Source organism: Ursus arctos, unplaced genomic scaffold (assembly GCF_023065955.2).
Source record: "Ursus arctos isolate Adak ecotype North America unplaced genomic scaffold, UrsArc2.0 scaffold_7, whole genome shotgun sequence".
Lineage (NCBI taxonomy): Eukaryota > Metazoa > Chordata > Mammalia > Carnivora > Ursidae > Ursus > Ursus arctos.
Window position 1 is genome coordinate 39,458,800 of NW_026623089.1, and position 24,276 is coordinate 39,483,075.

Consider the following 24,276-nt stretch of genomic DNA (forward strand, 5'->3'; position numbering starts at 1 on the left):
ATTACGGTCTCACAGAGATGAGCAGAGTCATAATTACAGCACTGGGTAAGAGCAGTGAGACCGGGCACATGCGCGGTGCTGAGCGCAGCCAAGAGACGGCCACACACTCAGCACAGGGCTTAGAGGAGAGATACCCTTCGCCATTTGAGCTGGACCTGGGGAAGAGAGGGAGATGGTACTCCAAGCTGAGGACACAGGTACACAAAGTAATATGATGTGGTTAGCAATCCATGACCATGCAAGATTCTGGGAGGAAGGTGCCTTGGCTGGGCAGGCAATGGGGCTAAATGGGGCTGGAAGGACAGGTTGGTGGACAGTTTTTAAAGGCCTTTAGAATCCAGTACAAGGAGTCTGGGATATTGTATAAGTGACTGGGTGTCCTTGAAGGGTTTGCACTAGAAAGAGGCATCATCAGGTCTGTAACGTAGAACTGGGACTGGTATCAGTGAGATTCTGTGGCAGCAGTCTAGGCAAGAGAGGGTGTGCCTGAGAAGCTTTCTTCTTCTCAGACCCTGACTTGGAGGCCAAAGAGACAGGGAGGCTTTCTCTTAGCTCCTGCTGTACCCAGGAGGAACCACCATGGCCTTTGTACCCCAGTGACATTGTCTAGACTTTGACACTTGTCCTGCCCTTCCTGATTTCCTTCCAGCCATGCAGAAAGGTACTCGAGGGCAGTGAACATGTCTCATGTGACCTCGCAAATAGTAAACAGCACTAACAATCACAGTTACTCTGGGCAGGTTCTCTTCTGAACACTCAGCATGTATTAACTCACTTAATCATCATAGCCCTACACAATAAGTGTTGTTATTATTCCCATTTTACACACAGGGGAACTGAGGCACAAAGAGATTAAGAACTAGAGATGGCTGGCACTTACAGAGCCCTTATTCTGCACAGCCGTAATGCTCAGCCCTCCACTTGAGTTAAATGATCTAGTGCTCACTACAACCCCACGACACAGGACATGAGATAGTCCATATCATACTATTAAGGAAACTGAGGCAGAGAGGGTAAGTAACTCAACAAGTTACATAGCAAGTCTGAGGAAGAGGCAAGATTCAAACTCAGCACCCTTGTTCCTCCACCCGGGCTCCTAGCCCTCATATTAGGTGTGAAGCAGGCGGATCACAAATGATTTCTGAATTCAGTGAAAGGTACAGACAGGTATATAGATGAACACCCCCATTCCGATCAGAGTCCCTCTCCGCCTGGCCATCACTTGGCCCTCTGCTGTGAAGACACTGGTTTCAAGACCCTTCCTTCTTGGTCTCCCTTCTCCAGAAGTTACCCTGGAGGGAAAGACCCCTAGGGCCAGGGAAGCTCTTCCCTGCTCCTTGGGAATGACAGCCTTTTGGGGAGTTACAGGCTCGGCCGGGATGCTGGGATTACCTGGTACCCAGAGATGTGTTGCATCAAGCGATCACACATGACATTGCTGGTCAGGACAGAGTGCAGGACTTTCACGGCCGCATACATGGTGTGGTCATCTGTCGCTAAGGAAATGAGGCCCAGGAGGATGGTGGGCCCGCCAATGAAGTCCAGGCTGCTGGCTGCTGGGATGGAGTGGAACACCCTTACGCCTGTGTGGGACGAAGGGGCATTCCATCAATAGATCGCAGCTTCAGGGCAGTGGCAAGTCCCCTGGAAGCCTGCAAGGGCAAAAGAGCTGCCAGTGCCGGTGCCACCATGCACTCAGAGTAGAGGGGCCTGTATGCCTGGGACAGGCTGGGTCTGGGAGGAAGGGAAGGAGGTTTGAAAGTCTTAGCTCACTGAGAGATCCTGCACTGAGCTCTTCCTGGGTCATCAAAAGGCTGAAACAGCCCAGAGGATTTCAGATCAGCGCCTCTGTCTCCGTCCAGAGTGCTGCGCGAGCCACAAGCTCTCTGAGCCTCAGGCCGCTGATTGCTTGGACAACACGAGACCCTTGTCTGCTCTCTAGATCCTGCGAGATTGGACCTTGCCCCAAGCCCCTGCTCACTGCTGTTGCCCAACCGCATGACAAGCAGCAGTCACTGGCTGTCAAACAACCACAACCACCGCCTCTGTCGAAGGGCCCCAGTGTGCCCAGTAGACAGGCTGCATTGTGCATGGATGCCGGCCTGGTTAGTAGCTGAGTTCACTAGCAGCTGCCGGATGCGGCAAGGTGAACTGACCTCTGTGCGATGTGGAAGGCCAACTCTCCGACAGGGCTAACTCTCCAACTCTCACCCTCACTGGATAATGGCTCAGAAGTCCCGGCTACACAAGCAATGACAGCCACATACCCATCTTCCCAAATAGTAGTAAAAGGTCAAGCCCCTACCTACCTAAATGGCCCACAGCCACCGCTCCAATGGTTCGAAGAGAACCCGAGAGGTGGCCAGCACAATTTCTTAGCAAGAACACAGGCATGGCATTGTCACGGGATGAAATGTTCATCTAGAGAAATGAGCAACAATTAGTCCGAAGAAACTTCCCTGGAATCAAAGAGCTTTTATTCATAAGATCCGGGCGGTCAGGCACCCAAGGCCTGGTCCAGTGTTGGTGCCCAGTAAGAGAAAGTCAGTGACTAAATAATAAATGAACCAAAGTCAGGGAGACAGAAGCCAAAATTCGGGTTCCCATGCCCCGCCTCCCAGGCTGTGGCTTAGTCACGTGGGAGCAGCTCTGGTGGGGCAGTCGAGCCCCAGATGTCCCACATGTCGCAATGAAGAGCTAAAGAGGGCAAGGGGGACCCAAGGGCAGGTGGAGGTGGAACGGGGCCACGAGAACCAGGCTGCCTCCTTGCCGGTCCAGGCTGTCCAGCCTCTGCAGGCCCCGGCCTCACTCGTCTCAGAGGACTAGGCAGATGGGAGTCCAGGGTGCTCTGTGGGTCAGGCACAGCTGTGCTGCTCAACGAGACCTCGTCCCTTGTTTACTGAGCCTCTTCAGTAAAGGGAGAAGTCCCTCTGTCTGTGAGGGTGGAGAAAATGTAAACAACTCAGCCCAAATTCATCAGCGTTAAGCGGAAGAGCGCTGGGCAGGAATTAGGAACTACTTCATCTAATGGCATCTACATCGACAAACACGTCTGCTTGCTATTTCGCAAGTTTGCTGCTTAAAATAAACATGGCAATTCACAGAATATTTTGCAGGGCTGGGGGGGGGCGGTCAGTAGCATCCAGAAAAGAGAAGCTCAATAATGTTTTCAGCGTCACAAAGGTTTTTCGAATTCCATTTGTTCCTGTTCTCCAGTGAAGAATAAAGAGCACCTACTTTCTCCTCTGAGCAATTATAAATAAAAGGTTTGGTCTCAGGGGATGCTAATGGGTGGAGAAGCATACGCTATTTTAACGAATGAAATGGGCAGCACGCCTGTGTGTATCTGTCTACACATGCACAAACATGAATTAGTGTTCACTTAAGCACTGAAAGCTGAAACAAGCTATGAGATCATGATTCCAAAAGGGGGCACAAGTGAGGCAGAAGTCGTACCTCTTTGGCAATCAGGCGGCTGTCCACCTCACTGTAAGTGTTTCTGATGTCCGTCACACTGGTGGTGGAGGAGCTGGCCAAGTGAAGGCCAAAAGAAATCCTTTCCTCCGCAACCAGGGGCGCTGCTTCTGTATCAGGGTCCACTCCTAAAACAACACATCTTTGATCATCTCTACTCTCTTCACAGAAAAGAAAGTACAAGTTCAGTAAAATAACCAGCTATGGCTCTATGGCGAAGCTCTCGTTGAGAGACTGTCTTGTGTTGTTATATTGTACGTTTGTATGTTGTATGTTTATGTTACATGTTTGCCCCATCTGTGCTTCTCTCACATTTACAGGAAACTGTGGATAAATCTCACAGGATTAACTCTACTATAAAATAAGGCATTCGAGGTGTAAACTCGCTAAAGCTTGAAACATCTACAAAGGAGATGATATAACCTCACCCTCCAAAACCAAAATGCTTAGTAATAAGAAAGCTGACTTATAAAAAAGAGAGAGAGAGAGAGAGAGACTGGGCTAAAAGCCTGAAGATTTTCAATGAGCTACATGCCACGGTGAACATTCCACTTGGAAAGAGCACCCTGGCCCCTGGGTCAAGAAGAGCCACGCATGCTACCAGAACTGCATGGCCTGAGTACCCAGTGGGCAAAATTTTGGCTCTAGACTTGACCTCGTTGCATGGCTCTGGCCAGTGCCATTTGCCACAGGAAATGGCAGCTTGAAGAAGACATGGGGTCTGGAGACAGAAACACTCTCCGGTGCTCAATCGCCCTTCACTATGCACAAGGCTTCTGTACATAAATTCATTCATCATTCTTTCCAGATGGGAGCTGACCCCCTTGACTTGACGGAGCACAGAGAGCAGTACTCCCTACTTGAACAGCCAGCAATCAATAATGGAAATGTGGATGTGTTTGTCTGCCTGTTTAATAATTGAAGACAACAGTATACTTTAGTTAAAAAGCTTCTTCATTAAAAGGAATGTAACTTATTTATCGCATTCTCTTCTCTCTTTCTTTGCTGATGGTATTACCTACCCATTCTCCTCCATTATGTGCTTTGGAGTTGAAATCTAACGGATATTGTCATGTCCTTTTCTGTGACATTTTCTGTTGGCTTGTAAATTTATAATGATCCAATTACAGAGGTCTTCCCTAATGACTGACCTATACTGAGTTTATTCTTTATAAATATGCTATAAATAACTGGATGTCCATTTAAAAAATAATATCAGCAAGATCATTATAAATCAAAGCACTCCATACCTTGGGCATGCACAGCTTGGAAGTTACCACAGTATCTTGGGCCAAGTTTGTTAATAACTTCCAGAGTGTCCATTGAGATGGCTTCTTCAAAGAGGTATGTAGGGCCAAGACGCCATATTAATGATGACTTTTGTTTCCAAACTCGAGGGGTAGCGATATATCCATAAACATCCACAAATGAAGATGGATCCATTGAAAGGAAAGGCCCTGGTAAGGCCTGAATATACAACATCTGTTAAAATCAAAATGGTGGGGGGAGAGGGAAAGGGAGAGATTTAACCTCAGAATTAAACAAATAAACACCGGAGGATATAAAATGATATACCTTATTCTCTCAAAGTAAAAGCTTCAGGGGCGAGGGGGTGGGGGAATGGGATAGGCTGGTGATGGGTAGTAAGGAGGGCACGTATTGCATGGTGCACTGGGTGTTATACGCAACTAATGAATCATCGAACTTTACATCAGAAACCAGGGATGTACTGTATGGTGACTAACATAATATAATAAAAAAAACATTAAAAAAAGCTTATTTTACTACAAATATTAAAAAGCTCACTCTTAAAGCTTAGAAACAATGCAGGAAAACAGTTTACAAAATGCTGGTGAGAGTAAAAAACTGACACTGTGCCTTTGGAAACAAATTTGATGAGGAATATTAAGAGCCACTAAAATGTTTATCTTTTTTATTCCAGTCGTTCCATTGAGAACCTAAATGTCCAGTATTTGTACATCCATTAAGTTTTATGTACTAAAATAATTACAGACACATCCAAATGGAAAGGAAGAAATAAAATTATCTCTATTTGCAGATGACATGTCCATGTGGAAAATTCCAAAGAATCTACCAAAAAAAAAAAAGAAAAATGCCTAGAACTAATAAGTGAGTTCGGCAAGGTCACAGGATACATGGTCAACATACAAAAATCAATCACATTCTACAGGCTGACAATGAACATGCAGAAACTAAAATTAAAAACACTATCATTTACAATTGTTCTAAAGAAAATGAAATATTTAAATAAAAAATATATGAAATCTATGTACTAAAAATTCAAAAACTAGGATGAAAGAAATCAAAGAAGACCTATATAAACGGAGAGGCATACCATGTTTCTGGATAGGAACGCTCAACACAGTAAAAATATTATTTCTCCCTAAAGTGATCTATAGGTTAATGCAGTTCCTATCAAAATGTCAGAAGGCTTTTGCAGACACAATCAAATTCTAAAATTTATATTTGAAGGCACAAGGATAACTTAAAACAAATAGCTTAATTCTTCTTTTTCAAAAAAGAAGAGTGATTTTGATTATCTTTTTTGAAAGAGAAGAATTAAGTGGGAGGCACCATTCTAACCAATATTATTACATAGCTTATTACGTAGCTACAATAATTATAATACTGTAGTATTGGTTGGGGTATAGTCACATAGATAAGTAGAACAGAATACAGAATCTGGAAATAAATCCAGATTTTTGATGAGGGTTCAAAAGCAATTCAATGGAGGAAGGATAGCCTCTTCAATCAATGTTGCTGGAACAACTGGACATCCATGGGCAAAGAAATGAACTTCAACCTAAACTTTATCCTCCTACAAAAGTTAACTCATAAGAGATTTAAATGTGAATCTAGAAAACTTGTAGAAAAAAAAAAACACAGAAGAAAATCTTCAGGATCTAGGGCTAGGCAAAGAGTTCTTAGACTTGACACCAAAAGCTTGAGTCATAAGAGGAAAATCTGATGAATTATACTTCAACAAAATAAAAACTTTTGTTCTGCGAACTCCTATGGGAAAGAAGATGGAACACAAGCTACTGACTCGGAGAAATTCTTTGGCAAATCACACATCAAAGGACTAGTATCTAGCATATATAGAAAACCCTTAAAACTCAAAAGGGAAAACAAACAATCCAATTAGAAAATGGCCACAAGACCTGAACAGACATCACTTAAGAGGATACACAGATGGGTATAACACCCAGTGCACCATGCAATACGTGCCCTCCTTACGCAAGTAATGAATCATGGAACTTTACATCAAAAACTAGGGATGTACTGTATGGTGACTAACGTAATACAATAAAAAAATATTATTATATAAAAAAGAGGATACACAGATGGCAAATAAGCACTTGAGAAGATTTTTAATCTCATTAGCCATTAAAGAAATGCAAATTAAAAACACAATGAGCTATCACTCTACACCTGTCAGAATGGCTAATATGAAAAACAGTGACCACACCGAATGCAGATAAACTAGACTGCTCAACCATCGCTGGTGGGAAATGTAAAATGGTACAGTCACTCTGGGAAAATGATTTGGCTGTTTCTTATAAAACTAAACACACAATCACCATATGACTCAACAACTGAACTCTTAGGCATTTATCCCAGAGAAATATGGACTTAAGTTCACAGAAAAACCCGTACACAAATGTTCATAGCAAAATAAGATAAAAAGCAAAAAAGGAAAAAAGTGTTCATAGCAGCTTTATTTGTAATATCCAAAAACTGGAAACAACCCAAATGTCCTTCAATCAGTGAGTGGTTACAAATATATTCACATCATGGAATACTACTCAGTGATAAAAAGGAATTACCTATTGACACACAGCAACAATTTGGATGAATTTTCAGAGAACTTCGCTGATTGAAAATCTAATCCTAAAAGATCACATACTGTACAGTTCCATATATATAATATCCTTGAAATGACAACATTCTAGATTATTGGTTGCCAAGGTTAGGGACAGGGATAGGGGAGGGAGGTGTGGGTGAGTGGGAGTGGCTGTAGTTTTAATTTTTATAAAAAGGCAACACAAGGGAGCATTGTGGTGACATAAACACTATGAATCTTGGCAGGAGTCATGGACACAGGAACCTACACGTGTGATAAAATTGTGTGGAACACATACACATATACCCAAGCACAAGTAAAACTGGGAAATCCGAATAAATTAGTAGGTTGCATCAATATCAATATTTTCGTTATGAAATTGTTCTACAGTTTTATAAGATGCCACCATTGGGGGGAAACTGGGTAAAAGGTACACAAGATTTCTTGTTATTATTTCTTTTTTTTTAATAATTTTTTATTACGTTATGTTAGTCACCATACAGTACATCCTTAGTTTTTGATGTAGTGTTCCACGATTCATTACTTGCATATAACACCCAGTGCACCATGCAATATGTGCCCTCCTTAATACCCATCACCAGCCTATCCCAGTCCCCCACCCCCCTCCCCTCTGAAGCCCTCAGTTTGTTTCCCAGAGTCCATAGTCTCTCATGGTTCATTCCCCCTTCTGTTTATCCCCCCCTTCTTCTTCCCTTTCTTCTCCTACCGATCTTCCTACTTCTTATGTTCCATAAATGAGTGAAACCATATGATAATTGTCTTTCTCTGCTTGACTTATTTCACTTAGCATAATCTCCTCCAGTTCTGTCCATGTTGCTGCAAATGTTGGGTAATCGTTCTTTCTGATGGCTGAGTAATATTCCATTGTATATACAGACCACATCTTCTTAAATCCAGTCATCTGTTGAAGGGCATCTCGGCTCCTTCCACGATTTAGCTATTGTGGACAATGCTGCTATGAACATTGGGGTGCATAAGGCCCTTCTCTTCCCTACGTCTGTATCTTTGGGGTAAATACCCAGTAGTGCAATTGCTGGATCATAGGGTAGCTCTATTTTTAACTTCTTAAGGGAACTCCACTGCTTTCCAAAGTGGCTGCACCAACTTGTCTTGCTGTTATTTCTTACAACTACATTTTAACCTACAATTAACTCAATAAGAATTTCAATAATAAAACTAGTTAACAGAGTATCACAAATTTTAAAATGATAATTTCAAAGCTTACGTGGGTAAATATTTTTTAACTAATAGTAAAAATTAACTAAATAATATACAACAGTTTCTCTGCAATAAAGTCACAGCTAATTTTTTAAAGGGAAAAAACGAAAAGAAACTACAAACTATGGGTAAGATAGAAGGAATATAGGCATTCTTTCTTCTTTTCAATATTTTTCAGGTATATCAAAATGTGTTTTTATAATGACTATAAAATCACCATATCCACATTTATGTACATAAAAACATATTTTTCAAATGAGAGGTCATACAATTTCAGAAATAGTCTTTTTCTACCAATTAAACGAGATTTTCAAACAAAAACAAACAAGTTTTCAGTCACCAGGCCTGCCTAGCGTGGGGTCCACACTTCTCTCACCCCCTCTCGCCTCCGGCCAGGCAGGGACTTCTCTGTCTCCTGCGCTGAGGCTCTGCCCCACCCCAGCAATCCAGCTTGCCTTTCTCCCCAAATTCCTACTGCACATACTCACTGCACCATCTGCATTGATTACAAACAGAAGATGTCTCAAATTGCTCCCACACCATTTTGCTCAATTCAGGCTGCTGAAATACTCCCCACCTCTTAAAATTGAACTTGTCTTCCCTTGGAAATTAAAACAAAGGCTCTAACATTAGAGAACCATCATTAAGCTGGGTCATCCCCAACCTAAGCTCTCCCATCCTGTTCTTGCTCAGCAAATGTCTGCATGTAAACACAGGCCTTCACATTTACCTCAATTAAATTTCACTTGCTGATCCTGAACCAACTTATTGAGGTCATCTTGGAAAGTCAACTCTGTCTGACTCAAGTCTTGGTCATTCCCCATGGCATATTTTGGCATATCCCTGTGGCATCACACCACTGCCAACCTTCCTGCTGACGGACTCTGGCTTAGCTGGTCCCATGAGGTCAATTGTTCATCCATGTACCAACTCACTCAACTACGCTATCATCCAGCCCATCTTACTCCTTGTGGCTGTCAATTCAATGCAGTTCATCAAATATTTATTACATGCTTACTGTGTGCCAGCCCCTGTGCTAGGTGTGATCGAGGTCTGAACATCAATAGGACTTGTTTCTTAGCCTCAAAGTCCATGAAATAGTTCACAGAATACCAACCTATTCTATAAGACAAAACAAGAATACTAGCAAGTTTTGCAAAAGAAAAAAAACAAACAACACCAACAACAACAAACAAGCCCACTCTGTAATCATGCCTGAACAGATAATAACAAAGATGCTGTACAACCACAAAAGTAACCACACCTTCCATCCCGGCTAACATGAGTGATGCTGCTTTTTTCTCCAATGGCAACTCTAACCTGCTCCATTCCTCCTACTTCCTGGATAAAAGTTCTGAACATACACAGACATCAAATTCCCTCTTTCTGACAGCACACAAATGAGAACATTTATTTGAACCATTTATTTGAACCCTCCCCCAAATACCTAAAATAAGCCCTAATCCTATCTATGCTCCTTCCAAGTCTTTGTTACCCCATGGAATAGAGTGTCTTGCTATAGCAAGCTTAATAAATCTAACTTTTGTTTTGTACTACATGCACACTCCTGGAGGTATTTGGCCGGTGGGCACGGACAATTCCTAGTATCTAAAACAGTACCTAACAAGGGGCGCCTGGGTGGCGCAGTCGTTAAGCGTCTGCCTTAGGCTCAGGGCGTGATCCAGGCATTCTGGGATCGAGCCCCACCATCAGGCTCCTCCGCTGGGAGCCTGCTTCTTCCTCTCCCACTCCCCCTGCCTGTGTTCCCTCTCTCGCTGGCTGTCTCTCTCTTTGTCAAATAAATGAATAAAATCTTAAAAAAAAAAAAAACAGTACCTAACAAAGAGTGGGTGCTCCAAAATATTGAAGGAAGGAAGGGAGGGAGGGAGGAAGGGAGGGAGGGAGGAAGGGAGGGAGGAAGGGAGGGGATGGGAGGGGAGGGGAGAAATGGAGGAAGGAAGGAAGGGCAAGTATCATCAAGGATTTGAGAAAAGAGTTAACTTCATGTTTTGGAAGACCTATTTTTGTTATGCTCCTGCTGAATCTTTCTGGTCACCACTGTTTTTTCTGATAAGACAATTATACTAGAAGATAGCATTGAATTCATCTTTTGTGTTATATCAAATTTAGGTTGTTCTAACCTAATGACTCTCACCATGGGGTGATTTTGTCCCACAGAGGGCATCTGGAAGTGTGTGGAGACATTTTTGGTGGTCACAACTGGAGAGAGAGAGGTAGAGATGCTACGGCATCGAGGGAGGCCACAGATGCTGCTAAGTGTCTATCCTACTATACACAGAATGGGCCCCTACAACAAAGAATTATCGAGTCCCAAGTGTCAAACTATCAAAATGAGAAACCCTATTAATCTAAGGTTCTCCATTCTGGCTGAATAATAGAATCACCGGAGAAACTCTGAACACATGACCAAATTACCCTGCACACAGAGATCCTGGTATGATTGATCTTAGGAATAGCCTGCACAATATAACTTTAAAAATACTTTCCGGGTGATTCTAGAATGCAGCCTACATTGAGATGCTCTCTCTGTAATCCGGGCGAAATTCTGGCTGCACTTTCCCTCGGAATTCTTCTGGGCCCTTCTCTCTCTGGCTGCTTTGGGGATCTCTAACCGTGGATGCTGGAGCACACCTGCCATGCCCCTCTCCCTTATGCCTCAGGACTTCAGGTGACGCTAAATGGCAGTGATCAGACACCCCCTCCAGCTATGTGTTCTCTATGCAGGGAACCATCTTTTCCTCATCATTCTTTCTGTAAATCTGGTAAGAGGTGTTGGTGTCCTTGCAAGCTCTCGTGCCTGGCTCCTAAGTCTAGTATGCAAACAGTCGTAATAGGTTCACCAGGTAGCTTCTTAGAAAAGCAGAATCTTAGACCCTGCATCAACGTTCCTGGGGAAGCCACAACTTATACTGTGAAAAGCCTTGTTCACTCTGGAACTTTCTATTCTCTTATGACTATTCTTATTTCCATGTTTCACCTTCTGCTCTGGTCGTGTGGCTTTCACTCCAGTTTCTGAAGGATTTTCACTTTATTGTGTTTTGGGTTTTTCTCATGTTTGAGCTCAGCCAAGTGTTCTGGATAGCAAGGGAGAGTTTCATTAGATACTGACCCTGCTGCCGAATGAGAATGAGGAACGGAAGTGAGACCACTCCAGGTAGTGCAGCATGCCAGTGGGGCAAGCAGAGCTCGGGGCAACTAGCTCACCTTGGCTGAGCCAATGATCTGTCCATCCAGATAGGTGGAGACGGTGCAATTCCTTTTCATTTCCTTGGTGACCACCACAGCCAGGTGGTGCCACTGACCGCAGGCCAGCAGCTGGCCACACCTGACCCGAAGCTGGCGTCCGGCGGAAGGCTCAGGATCCTCCTCGGGTTCCATGACATCTGCAAGGGAACACAGACGCCACACTTCACATACAGCGTCATGCTGCAGCAACCCAGGAGAGCAGGGCTCATGCCGAGGAGCCGTGGCCTAGACCCCCTCGCAAAATAACCGCAACAGCAGCCATCGTTGCTTGAGGTCCTGCTTTGTACCAGACACTGGTTTAAGAATGGTTACGAATGTCGCTTCATTTCGTTTTCACGCCTCCCTGTGAGATAGGCGCTATCACAATCCGCATCTACCCTTCTGAGGCACAAACAGGTTATATAATTTGCCCAGGATCATGCAGCAGGACTCCAACCCAGGAGTCAGGCTTCGGGGTCTACCCTACACGAGATTGCCTCTGCGGCAATGCACGTTTGCCCTAGAGTCCTCAGAAGGTTGGGGGAGATAGGGAGTTGTGTTTGTTTGTTTTTTTTAAGATTTTATTTATTTATTTGACAGAGAGAGAGACAGCATGTGAGAGAGGGAACACAGGCAGGGGGAGTGGGAGAGGAAGAAGCAGGCTCCCAGCGGAGGAGCCTGATGTGGGGCTCGATCCCAGGACTCTGGGATCACACCCCGCCCTGGGCCGAAGGCAGACGCTTAACGATGAGCCACCCAGGCGCCCCAGGGAGTTGTGCTTTGTGACAATGATGGCAAGCCACCCCTGGCGCCTTCTGGGTGGCCCCCTATGAAACAGGGACACTCTCAGGGCACACAAGAAGAACAGGCCATTTCTGGCCGTCATAGGGGGATGAGCTTAGAGAGCCAAGCAGAACTCTAAATGGCAGAGGCTGGACCAGCCACCAGCCACTGAAGGAGGGTCGGTCTCCCAGGCTCTCGTGCCAAGAGCTGCTGACTTAGCTCCATTTCCCCCACAGTGGGCAAAGACAGCTCCAGCCCCCAACACCTTACCCAGGGGCTGAAAGGCTTTCTCTTCCGTAGACACAACCAAGGAGAGGTCGTCCGGGCACAGGCTGACAGAGAAGCAGACGAAGGGCTGCTCAGTCCTGGCCAGGTGACGCACCAGGGTTAGGAAGCGCAGAGGGTGGCCCTCGATGACTGTGCTGTGCCTGCCGATCAGGAACCAGCAGGAGAAGGTCAGGCCCCCAGACGGAGGGAATGCCCTGGCTGCACCTGGAGTCAGAACACAAGCATCCCCTTAGACTTTCTCCTGCCTTGGAATCTTGTCTTGAGTCATTGTGGCTCTCATTCGGCCCAGGTGTGACCCTACTATGTACCAGTCTGGTCTGTGCCTGGTCTGACTCCTGGCCACTTTATGTCAACCCTACACCACTGAAGCTCATCCCCGTATTCGTACTCGCAGGAGTAAGTGATATTCCCACCAGAACTTGAGTCTCGATCCCCACAGCCTCCCTCCAATTCTATCCCACCTATCAATCTGCGCCACCTTGCCGAGGGCGTGGAGAGGGGACACAGCCCTGCAGACGGTCATCATTGGCTGATCTAAAGCTGGGCAGTACGCTATGTGAGGCAGAGACACCAGCCTCGTTCAGCTGAACCTTGTATGGGGAAGTTTCCGCTCTAGAGAAACCCATGTCCTCCTGCCCGCAACAGGGTCGGCAGTACAGAGCAGGCCCACCGTTCTCCATGAATTAGCAGAATCAGACTTGGTGCCCCGTGCGGATGGACTGTGAATGCAATGGCTCCTCAGCACCCACCATCCCAGAGAAGCCCTGGTTCTCCTAACCAAAGGTGCTTAGTTCAGACAGCACTGGGCACTTGCCCTGTCCTGCCCAGCCAGTTTTTAGCTGAGCACAGCACTGCGCAAAGCCTGCCAGGGCCCAGGTAGGTCAGATGGCCATCCACACAGAATGCACATTCCTTTCTAGAAAGAGACTTAAGGTGGGGTGAAGTGTTCATTTCAACGTGTGTCAATCACTAACAAAATGAATCCAACCCAGACTCCACCATCAAATCACCAACTGAGCGCATCAGTGTTCACTGCGTCCCCACTGTGTGCGGAGTCGTGGCTGGGCCCTAACACAGGCACGGCAAACTGCAAGGATGACGCATGGGCAGAGATACAGAAATAAGGGAGACTCCCACTCTCTTGAAATGCCAAGTGGAAGTCTGACATCAAGTTCAGCTCAGCAAGCTGACCCCCCCCCAACCGAGAATCACCTACCTGTCCCAATCCCTCCGGAGACCAGATACTCTGTGCTGCTTCCCATAACTGTAGACAGGGTCGGAATAAACAAACAGCTGGAAACAGAAAAGTGTCTCAGATCAGTGAACAGCAATCCGGCTTCTGGCCATGACATCTCCCCTCTGTCCCTCTGCAGGGCCTCACTCCTTCTTACACCATGAGGACAGAAAGTGGCTGATGCTGTTATGAGGGCCCCAAGAGATGGAATTCACACTGGACCCTGAAGGGGAGGGCATTCTGGAAAGCAGGCCCACAGGGGAAGGAGAGGGTCATAGCACTATGTGTCTGAGGATGCTGGCCCCAAGAAGCCACTGAGTAGACAGGGTGTCCCTGACCCAGACATCTTCCACTCCGGAGTGGTGAGAGCTGATGAGAACGACGGTTTTATAATCAGTATTATAATTCACCAGAGGCATTGGGAAATTAATAAAGGGCATTCCAAATATAAGAAAGCCTATCGTACCCATAACCTTCCACGGACATGTCGAATTCCACAAACGATGGCGCCAGGACCGCCCTCTGAGGCTGCAGGTGGCGCGGGGAGGTCATGGAGATGAGGCTTAGTGAGGTCTGAAGGGCGGTGGTTGAGCCGGGGGATGTCCCCGAGGGCCTGAGGGCCTGTGTGACTGCTGGGCCGGGGCCGGCATCCAGGGCAGCTCCCGCGGGACCTTCAGCAGTCCCGGCTGCGCCAGCCTGGGACCCTAGGGTAAAAGCCAGAGGAGAGATGAAGAGCCGCGTCCCTGTTCAAACATATCCACTGCTCTTCTGACAACAGTCCCAGTGTTTCTGCCACAGCCCAGAAGGAGGGCTAACCCAACCAGGTGGCCCTCTGCTGACTCAGTAACAGTGAACTGCAGCAACAATATGCTCCTAGAAACTTCTCCCTTCAACCCACCATTCCCCACAAACACCCCCCGCTTCCCGGCTTACCCCACTGGTCGTCACTCAGGATGCTTTGTCCTGGCTCCCTGACCTCCCCACTCACAGTAGCTTGTCTCTTTGAAAGCTCTGCTCCCCATCTCCGGCTGCCAGCACAAGCTGACTCTCCATCCATGCTTTTCAGCAAAGACCTCCTTGCCTTTATGCCTTTATGTGACCTCACATTCGGTATGCTCACTGCTTTCTTTTCTTTAAGTTGCTCCCTGGAGCCAGCAGCCTCCCAGGGACCATGCCCGATATTAGGGGTCCACCCAATGCTTTGGCCTCTTGATCTCCTAGCTGACCCCTGAGCTGAGAGCTGTGCAAAAAGCCATCACTGGCACCGCTGTCCAAGCGCAGCACTGGGTACTCGAACACGTGGTGTGTCGTGAAGGAAACCCTATCGCTGTTTCTGTGATCTGCACCCAAAGAGGTCAAGTACACGCTCAGCATCACCTATCTTATATGAGGGTGGGGGTCATCCTTTTCCTTCCCGATCTGGTCTTTCTCTGGGACAACCAATCCTGCTTTTCCTCGTTTGCTCCGCTGCGCAGCAGGCAATACCATTTTTTAAGGCTGGCTGCTTCCCACCTGTTGTTAAGGCTCCCCTATAAGGAATGCAGTCTCTTCGATTCCCGTTAACCTGTCCCTGTTCTTTCCTCTGTCCTCACCTGAGCCTCCAGAGTCCCCTCTGTGCACAGAAGATGAATGGAGGATTTTCATTGCAGCCGACGATGGAGGTGGGGGAATTCCAAGACCGAGAAACTGTCTAGGAATCATAACATACAAGAGAAAGAAATGAAGACCTTTTATGGGCCGAAGTGTTCTCCAGCTTCATCTGAACACTTTCCTAAATCTCGGTGCTCCCTGGTCCCCTCCTCCACGCTTTTCTCTCTGCCTGGAAACCTTTCCTCAAACCATGCAGAAGCAGGGTGTCCCTGGCCTGGCACCCAGACCACAGAGCTAGTGCATTTAGGTGTCTTTGACTTGACCAGTGACCAGCCAGGAGCCTCAAACTGGACCTTGAAGGAAAAAGGCATTTGCTCTACTTTGGTCTGTGTCTGCTGTGTCTGCTCTGCTTTGTGCCTCTCCATCCTGCTCAGCTTTCCAGGAAACAGGTGCCTTCCTGGAGGGGCTGCCAGCGGGAAGGCTCCCCAAGGATACAAGGGAGCACTGCCTGTGTCCCTCTCCTTGTCAGGAGTCCCAGCCCCTGCTCCTCACAGCAGCCCAGCTCCCTGCAGTCTGGCCCCTTGGGGTGTCAAGCCCTCACAGCCCCCATTCCTCTCAGTGGGGCATCCTCACATGCCCTCTTCCCTCCTCTCCGGGTCCCATGAACGCCAGCACAGACCTCAGGCCTAAGCCACCCACTGCCTTGAAGCCCTGCCCCTTTCCACATGCTCTCCCAACTGTGTCCCTCCCCGTTCACACAGCTCTGGCACTGTCCACTGAGTATCCCCCACAATGCTATTCTGTGTTGTCTGCGGGACCCTCTCCCCCAGGACTCTCAGCTCCATGGGAGGGGCCATGTCTGTTTTGTGGGCCTGCCCCCTGCTTGCATGGACCCAAGGCTCCTCCCTGGACTCACAGCATCTGGTGCTGGGAAGGGCCACACCCTGCAGAGGAGAGGCAGGAGGGAGCAGGGGGAGACCTGACCCTGTGCACTCCTCCTGTCCGCTGTACCTGAGCATGGATGCCAATGGCTCAGCTGCATTTAATGCGCGGCACACGGTACCTTAACACGTCTGGTTCGATGGCTTGGGAGGCAAGCTTTTCAAAAATCCTGATGAGGCTGGAGTGCAAGGGGCTGGGGCTGGTGGTCAGGGCTGTGTGGCAGGAGGCCATGAGGGTCCTGAGCATCCCCGCCTCACACATGACCTGCCGGTTCTTCTCCGATTTCACCAGGGACTGGATGTGACTGGCCACGGAGCACTGGATCTCCTGGGAAAGCTAAGAGGTAGAAAAGCAAGCGGTGAGCCCTGAGGTCAGACTACTTTGTGGGCAACTTGGATTGACCCCCAACCAGGCCTCAAAAAGGTTGGGGGGTCAGGCAACTGCACCCACATGGCCTGTTCTCACTGCACCCCATCTGTCTCGGGAGTTCTCAGACGTGCCCTTGTCCCATGCAGGAGGAGGGGGGCCACTGGGGTCAGCTGCTGAAGAGGGACAGGCTTGAAACAGAGACTGTGAAGTGGCCAGTGAGAAGCTGCATCTGCCCCAGGGTCACGGTGTCTGACCCAGGCGATGTTTAAGCAGTTTCTGAATTAACTGCTGACATTTAAACATCTGGAGATTTTACCTAAAAGTCCGGACGCGTGGCCTCTCTCGAAAAGTAGGAAGGCGGGGTCAGACAGGTTGCAGTCCTGTGTCTGTGAGAGGCAGCTGGGGCTGGCCAGTGGCTGTGCCTTTCGTGGGCCCCTAGCAGTCCTGTGTTTGAGTCCGTACCCCTGGCACAGAGGGTGCAGTGTGCCCGGGAGGCAGGCCCGCAGGCAGCGCCCTTGCCGACTGGCTGTGGCCCGACCAGACCACGCTCAGTGCCCAGGCCAGCAGCAGCTGTAGCTCCAGTGCCAAAAGCCTTCAGTGCCCCTGGCTGTTGTCCCCCCCACACCTTGCAACTGTCCTTCGTCCACCTCTTGGACACGGACAGCCATGTCATCGCACCCTTACTAGTTTTCCAGTCATTTTGGCATCTTTCTGTCCTTGAATTCCACAGAAGAGAGTGCAGAGAGTCGGCTCAGTAAATATTTGAGCCAAATACATTGCTTTTGCAATCTTCCTTTCTTCATAACAATAGAAACCCCTGGAATTTCCAGGCCTCTGCACATATACGCAAGGGTAGGGGTGTTGGGGGTAGGGGGTGGAAATTCCTCTACAAAAACTCTTAGGACTGCCCACATTCTCTTTTACTGTTGTATATGGTATGGTTTAAGGTGAGATACCAGTTAGAACTTAATGGAATCTTCCTGCAGTGGATGCTATGGGAGCCTCCCCCAGACCTCCTGTGTACCCATCACCATTTCCCCTTCTCTGGAAGACTGCTCTGCCCTAAGTGGGAGCTTCCTGCCCAGGGGCTATTTGTCCCCCCATATATGTTCATGCATGCACACAGACACACAAATGTGTACGCACATGTGCAGCCACGTACACATGTATACACGTGTGTGTACATGCACGTGTGTGCACACATAAGCATGCACACATGTATACATGCCCGCATAGCTATACATATACCTGTGTATGTGCAAACGCACACACACCCATGTACCATGTGCACACGCGCACATGCACACACACCAGACTGTAACCCACGAGGTCAAGTCCTTCAGGCTTTGTGGTGCCATTCATGCCGAGAGCCCTGCGCTGTGGGCTCAGGCTGAGGTTGGCACATCCTCACTGAGCTTCCCCTGCACCTCTGCTTCCGTCACTCCCCATCCCTGGTCCCTCCCTTGAAGGATCTGACGTACCTATACCTCTGTCTTGGGCTCCACTTCCCCGGAACCCGACCTGAGGCTCTAGCATGCTTTTCGTATTGCACATCTTTGCCCTGGTGTCTGGTTTCAAGAAAAGAGACCCCTGACAATGTAGGTCATGTCTAGTTGAGTCCGCCAGCGTAATGCCAGGAGAAACCGCAGAGGCACTCATTTGAATAAAGTTCTTTCTAATGACGACTGGCTTCTTGTCCCATAGAGTCTCAGACCATCTGATATGCACACCTCCCCATGAAAGCTTTCTTGGGGTCTTTCCCCGCTTCTCCTTCTTCCCTCTCTCCCTCAAACAAGTTACTAACTGCCTCTTCAGTGTCAGGCGCTGGGTAAAGTTCTAGGCATTTCAAGATTAACATGACACTATCCTTGCTCTCAAGGGAGTCAGGGGCTACAGGCAAGACAGGTGAAGGGACAGTCTCAGCACAATGACAAATGAGCTCTCACAGAGGATTTACAGTGTCTGCGAGGGAGGGGTTCCCTGCAGCCCCTCACATATTTCATGGAGCTCTTGGATTTAGAAGGGAATCCAGGCCTGGCATCTCCTGTGGGAGCCCGATTTTACCCTGGGATGAGAATAATTCCTGGGTATTCAGGATGTGCCAGGCCCCCGTCTAAACACTTTGACATATACAGATTATACAGTCCCTTTGAGGAATCCTAGGAGGGAGGTAGTATTACTCTGCCTATTTTACAGATGAGGAAACTAAGCCCAGAGAAGTACACTGTCCAGGCCACATGGTAAGGTCAGAGCCTGGCTTTGACCCCAGACTCCATGCTCAGGTTCACCTCACTTCCCATCTCTACCTCACAAGTGCAGTGATTTGGGGTCACCCTGTCACGGTGGTCAAGGGTATGTTTGTATCACTAAGAGACAGAAATCAATAAGATGGCATTCATCTGCAGGCTACAAATGCCACTTAGTAGCATATATCTTTCAAGGATTAAAATGTATTGGGACACATATTTACACTGTTTATCATCAGTTTTTAGGGTTTTTTTTAATTATGTTATGTTGGTCGCCATACAGTACATCCTTAGTTTTTGATGTAGTGTTCCATGATTCATTGTTTGCGTATAACACCCAGTGCTCCATGCAGTACGTGCCCTTCTTAATGCCCATCACCGGGCTAGCCCATCTCCCCCTGCCCCTCCCCTCTGAACCCCTCATTTTGTTTCCCAGAGTCCATAGTCTCTCATGGTTCATTTCCCCCTCTGATTTTCCCCCCTTCATTTTTCCCTTTCTTCTCCTAATGTCCTCCCTGCTATTCCTTATGTTCCACAAATGGGTGAAACCATATGATAATTGTCTTTCTCTGCTTGACTTATTTCACTTAGCATGATCTCCTCCAGTTCCATCCACGTTCATGTAAATGTTGGGTAATCATCCTTCCTGGTGGCTGTAATATTCCATTGTATATATGAACCGCATCTTCCTTATTCATTTGTCTGTTGAAGGACATCTTGGCTCCTTCCACAGTTCGGCTATTGCGGACATTGCTGCTATGAACATTGGGGTATATATGGCCCTTCTCTTCACTACATCCATATCTTTAGGGTAAATACCCAGTAGTGCAATTGCTGGGTCATAGGGTAGCTCTATTTTTAAATTTTTGAGGGACCTCCACACTGTTTTCCAAAGTGGCTGCACCAACTTGCATTCCCATCAACAGTGTAAGAGGGTTCCCCTTTCTCCATCCTCTCCAACATTTGTAAATAGAAATAATTATTAGAAATTATTACCAACAACTATATGCCAATAAATTGAGCAACCTGGAAGGAATGGATGCCTTCCTGGAAACCTATAAACTACCAAGACTGAAACAGGAAGAAACTGACAACCTAAATAGACCAATAACCAGTAACAAGATTGAAGCGGTGATCAAAAACCTCCCAAAAAACAAAAGAGTCCAGGGCCTGATGGATTCCCTGGGGAATTCTACCAAACATTCAAATAAGAAATAACACCTATTCTCCTGAAGCTGTTTCAAAAAAATAGAAACAGAAGGAAAACTTCCAAACTCATTCTCTGAGGCCAGCATTACCTTGATCCCAAACCAGGCAAAGACCCCATCAAGAAGGAGAATTACAGACCGATATCCCTGATGAATATGGACGCCAAAATTCTCAACAAGTTCCTGGTTTTTAGATTAAAAAAAAAAAATGGTGGGTCTCGCAGCTCACCCTTCGGCTTCCCTTCCTCCTTCCAGGACCACATCACCTAGAGCTCCTGTTTCAAACTGATGGCATTTAGTGAAATTTCCATCTTTACAGTGTCTCCAGTAACACTTCCAACTTAAAATTTTAGCCCATCTTAGTTTTAGTTTAAAATTTAAACTACATTAGAATGGTTTTTCAGGGCAATTGCTCCCAGGCAGATTTTATCATTCTGAAGTGTCACCATTTTGTCACTATCCCTGATGCCACGGGAAGATCTCATCATTGGGAGAAGATGGTCCCTGTAATGGGCCAGATGTCTGTGTCCCCCAGAACTCATATATTGAAACCTAATTTCCGACATGATGTATTTGGAGGTAGGGCCTTTGCCAGGTGATTAGGACATGAGAGCGGACCCCTCATTAGTTATTAGTGTCCTTATAAAAGGGACCCCGGAGAGCCTTCTCTTGCCTTGTGCCATATAAGAACATAGTAAGAATTGGGCCATCAGTGGGGAAGTGGCCCCTCACCAGACAATGAATCTGCCAGCACCATGCTCCTGGTGCTTCCAGCCTCCAGAACGATGAAAAATAAGTTTCTGTTGTTTATAAGGCACCCAGTCTATGGTATCTTGTGATAGCAGCCTGGATGGACTGAGACAGTCCCTTCCCTGTCACTACGGTATTGACACACCCAGTGTAAACTGTTAGAGGCAATGTACAGCCCAATAGGGACCAGAGACAGAAGGAAGAAATGTCAAAACTCACTTGCACCAAACAATTCCATCACTTTTACTTGAGGAGTTCCTCCATGTGGGTCCCTCCCTGCATCCCACGGAGCCCACACCTCTGCCCTTCCTCTTGTCTCCTCCTCTCAGAACACAGAGGGAGCCTCTACCTGCTTGCTCTGAATTTTCCCTCTTCCAGAACCTGGATTATTTGGTGACTGCAATATTTTAATTTGGGGCAAAAGTTGGGGAGACAGTCTGTATGAAGCAAGATGCAAAAATAACATCACAATGTATTATTAATAAGAATTAAAAAGAAATGTCTACAATCTTCAGTTTTATTATCAGCACTTCACTTATTACTTTGAGGACTTTTGGCTTTCTTTTTTCGTTGTTGCTTGCTTTTTTTCTTTTTTTATCCACCAGAGAAGAGCTACTTAAAATCTAAATATGCAAAAAAGCAGGAAAAAAAAGAAACAAAGAAAAAAACCCGAAAGTTTTCAAAAGGGAGAAATGCTGATCTTGTCTAATGATGCCACAAGTTTACTCCAAAATTGCTCAATACCCCATAATGGAGGAGGGGACATCGATCGTCCTCATTATCACTGCAGCTCTGTCAATACCAATATTGCCTTGTTTTGAATAAAATGTGCTGTTTTTTTCAATGTTGGTTCCAGTAAAATGGGGTTTTAGTGAAAATATGAGCAGTAGCAGGAAACCAGTCTGGTTTCTCCCCCTACAAATGGATTGATTTTCCTAACGCATATTACTTCCAATGCAGGCTAGGGGATGGTGGTTCAATTAGGACTCCGCGGTGAGCGCGTGGGGCCATGGGCTGGCGGGCAGGCTGGACCCGCAAGGCAAATTATCACAGAGCGATTTGCGGGGCAGCCTTCAGGAGCTTTTTCCTTTCTCCACTTAACAGTCAAGGCTTCGAGTCTATCCTTGTCCAGCTGTGGATGTTTGCTGTTCTTTACCTCTCCCTCCCCCCCCACCACTTTCTCTTCTGGTCCAGATTAATACAGTCCCAGAGCCCATTGAGGACTGGGTGCTGGTGGGGTGGGTCCCTCCCAGGAGGCATGGGCTTTGGACACATAAGTCTATGATGTGTCCTGACATAGATGTAAAAACCATCAGATGACCATGGTCTCCCCCAGACACTTAGAAAGAACCAGGGAGTTCTACTGAGCTCCTCGAATTTGGATTAGCTGCTTATTCCAATTTGGCTGAAATGTTCTTTGATGATTTTGGAAAAGAGATGGTACAAGTTAAGGGACCTCAGCTCTTCCAAAATAGCACAGGTAAATAAGGCCCACAGATGGGTTTCATTTGATAAGTTGTTATGGTTATCTTTGCTTACTTAGGATTAGTTCTTTCTATACATGGGTGTAAATTTTCCCCTTTGCCACAGTCCCCATCAGCCTGGTAGACTGATTTGTGGTGTCCACCTGGCCTTGTAGGTGTGGGAGTTTGTGATCTTGGTTTACGTGTAAGAGATCTGAGTCCCACTGAATCCGTAGAAGCCATGTCACAAGACAAGGCTTCCTTGATGCCCTTGCAACTAAGACCGAGATGCATGCGGGCACCTGCTCCAAACCTTCTGCTTCCCTCACAAATCACCGCATATGATGTCTAATGCTGCCCGGTGAGAGAAGCCTAGGAGCTCGTACTTACAAAGTATTTGTCTCTTCCCAACTTTACTTCATCCTTCCCTTTGGTCCACCCCGTGATCCAGCCCTAGTTACATTCTCTCCCTTTGCTGAATGCACCACGCTCTTGACTGCTGCCCGAAGCTGGGAATGTCCCTTCCAGTCCCATCCTTTGCTGAGCTCCTATTTATTATTCAAGAGACAATTCACATGTTCTCTCATCTGAGAAATCATTTTGATTTTCCCAAGCAGCACTGTCCGTCCTTCAGTCATAAATAATACACTCTGATAGCTCTCTCGGTAGATAGATGATAGATAGATGATAGATAGATAGATAGATAGATAGATAGATAGATGATAGATAGATAGATAGATAGATAGATAGACAGATAGATCTCTTCCCACCACCCCCTGTCCCCACCACACTGGGAACTGCTGCCTGAGACAATGACTCTTCACCCTTGTTGCCCTAGTACCTGTCTCTGCCTCAAATGCCAGAGTTGCCTGCTAAGTGCAAGCACAAGGGCAGAAACACAGGAGGGACCCCTAACCCAGAGGGCTGCGAGTGCCCAGAAAAGGTGAGGCACCAACTAAGCGTTGGAGGATAATGATGAGAGAACCACGCCAGCAGGGAAAATGGTCTTCCTGGGAGTGGGGACAGCACATGCAAAGATGAAGGGGTGAAAGTGGGCATGGCTTTTCAGGGAAAGGCTGGGGATCATGGGCAGTTGTCAGCCAGGCTTACTCACCCCCAGCTCCCAACACCTTCCCCGCAATGAGTCTGTGGTCAGCCCTGAGAACACCACCAGGGAAACCAGCCTGCGAATATCCATCCAGGAGGATGCCTGCCCAGCCTGGACCCTGTAACATCAGTGGAGAGTTTCCATCACCTTGGACACACACATCCTCACTACATGACAGCTGGGTCAGGTGAGCAGTGGAGCGAGCGGAGGGCTGTGTGAGGCCCAACACCACTCTCCAGCCAGAACCCTTTCTGCCTGCCACCAGGGCTTCCTCCCCACCAAGAAAAGGCAGTATAAACTTCCCCGAATGTGTCTGGTGCTTTAGTCAAGGTATACTGTTGACACAACTTTTGTTAAGAGATATTATTATTATTATTATTATTATTATTATTATTATTATTATGTTATGTTAGTCACCATACAGTACGTCCTTAGTTTTTGATGTAGTGTTCCATGATTCATTATTTGCGT

At 47.0% G+C, this 24,276-nt stretch overlaps 1 protein-coding gene across 5 annotated transcripts in view; it reads right to left on the bottom strand.

The window, feature by feature from the left end:
* The window catches only part of WDFY4 (WDFY family member 4), a 280,511-nt gene that overhangs the window by 174,861 nt on the left and 81,374 nt on the right, over positions 1 to 24,276 (bottom strand). For all 5 annotated transcript variants that reach the window (XM_057308810.1, XM_057308808.1, XM_057308809.1 and 2 more), the window contains 10 exons: positions 16,783 to 16,997; positions 15,722 to 15,819; positions 14,596 to 14,833; positions 14,112 to 14,188; positions 12,878 to 13,099; positions 11,804 to 11,982; positions 4,725 to 4,956; positions 3,457 to 3,602; positions 2,310 to 2,421; positions 1,393 to 1,583 (listed from right to left, as the gene is read on the bottom strand). In XM_057308810.1, coding sequence (XP_057164793.1) covers positions 1,393 to 1,583; positions 2,310 to 2,421; positions 3,457 to 3,602; positions 4,725 to 4,956; positions 11,804 to 11,982; positions 12,878 to 13,099; positions 14,112 to 14,188; positions 14,596 to 14,833; positions 15,722 to 15,819; positions 16,783 to 16,997 — 1,710 coding nt within the window. The remainder of the gene's footprint in view (positions 1 to 1,392; positions 1,584 to 2,309; positions 2,422 to 3,456; positions 3,603 to 4,724; positions 4,957 to 11,803; positions 11,983 to 12,877; positions 13,100 to 14,111; positions 14,189 to 14,595; positions 14,834 to 15,721; positions 15,820 to 16,782; positions 16,998 to 24,276) is intronic.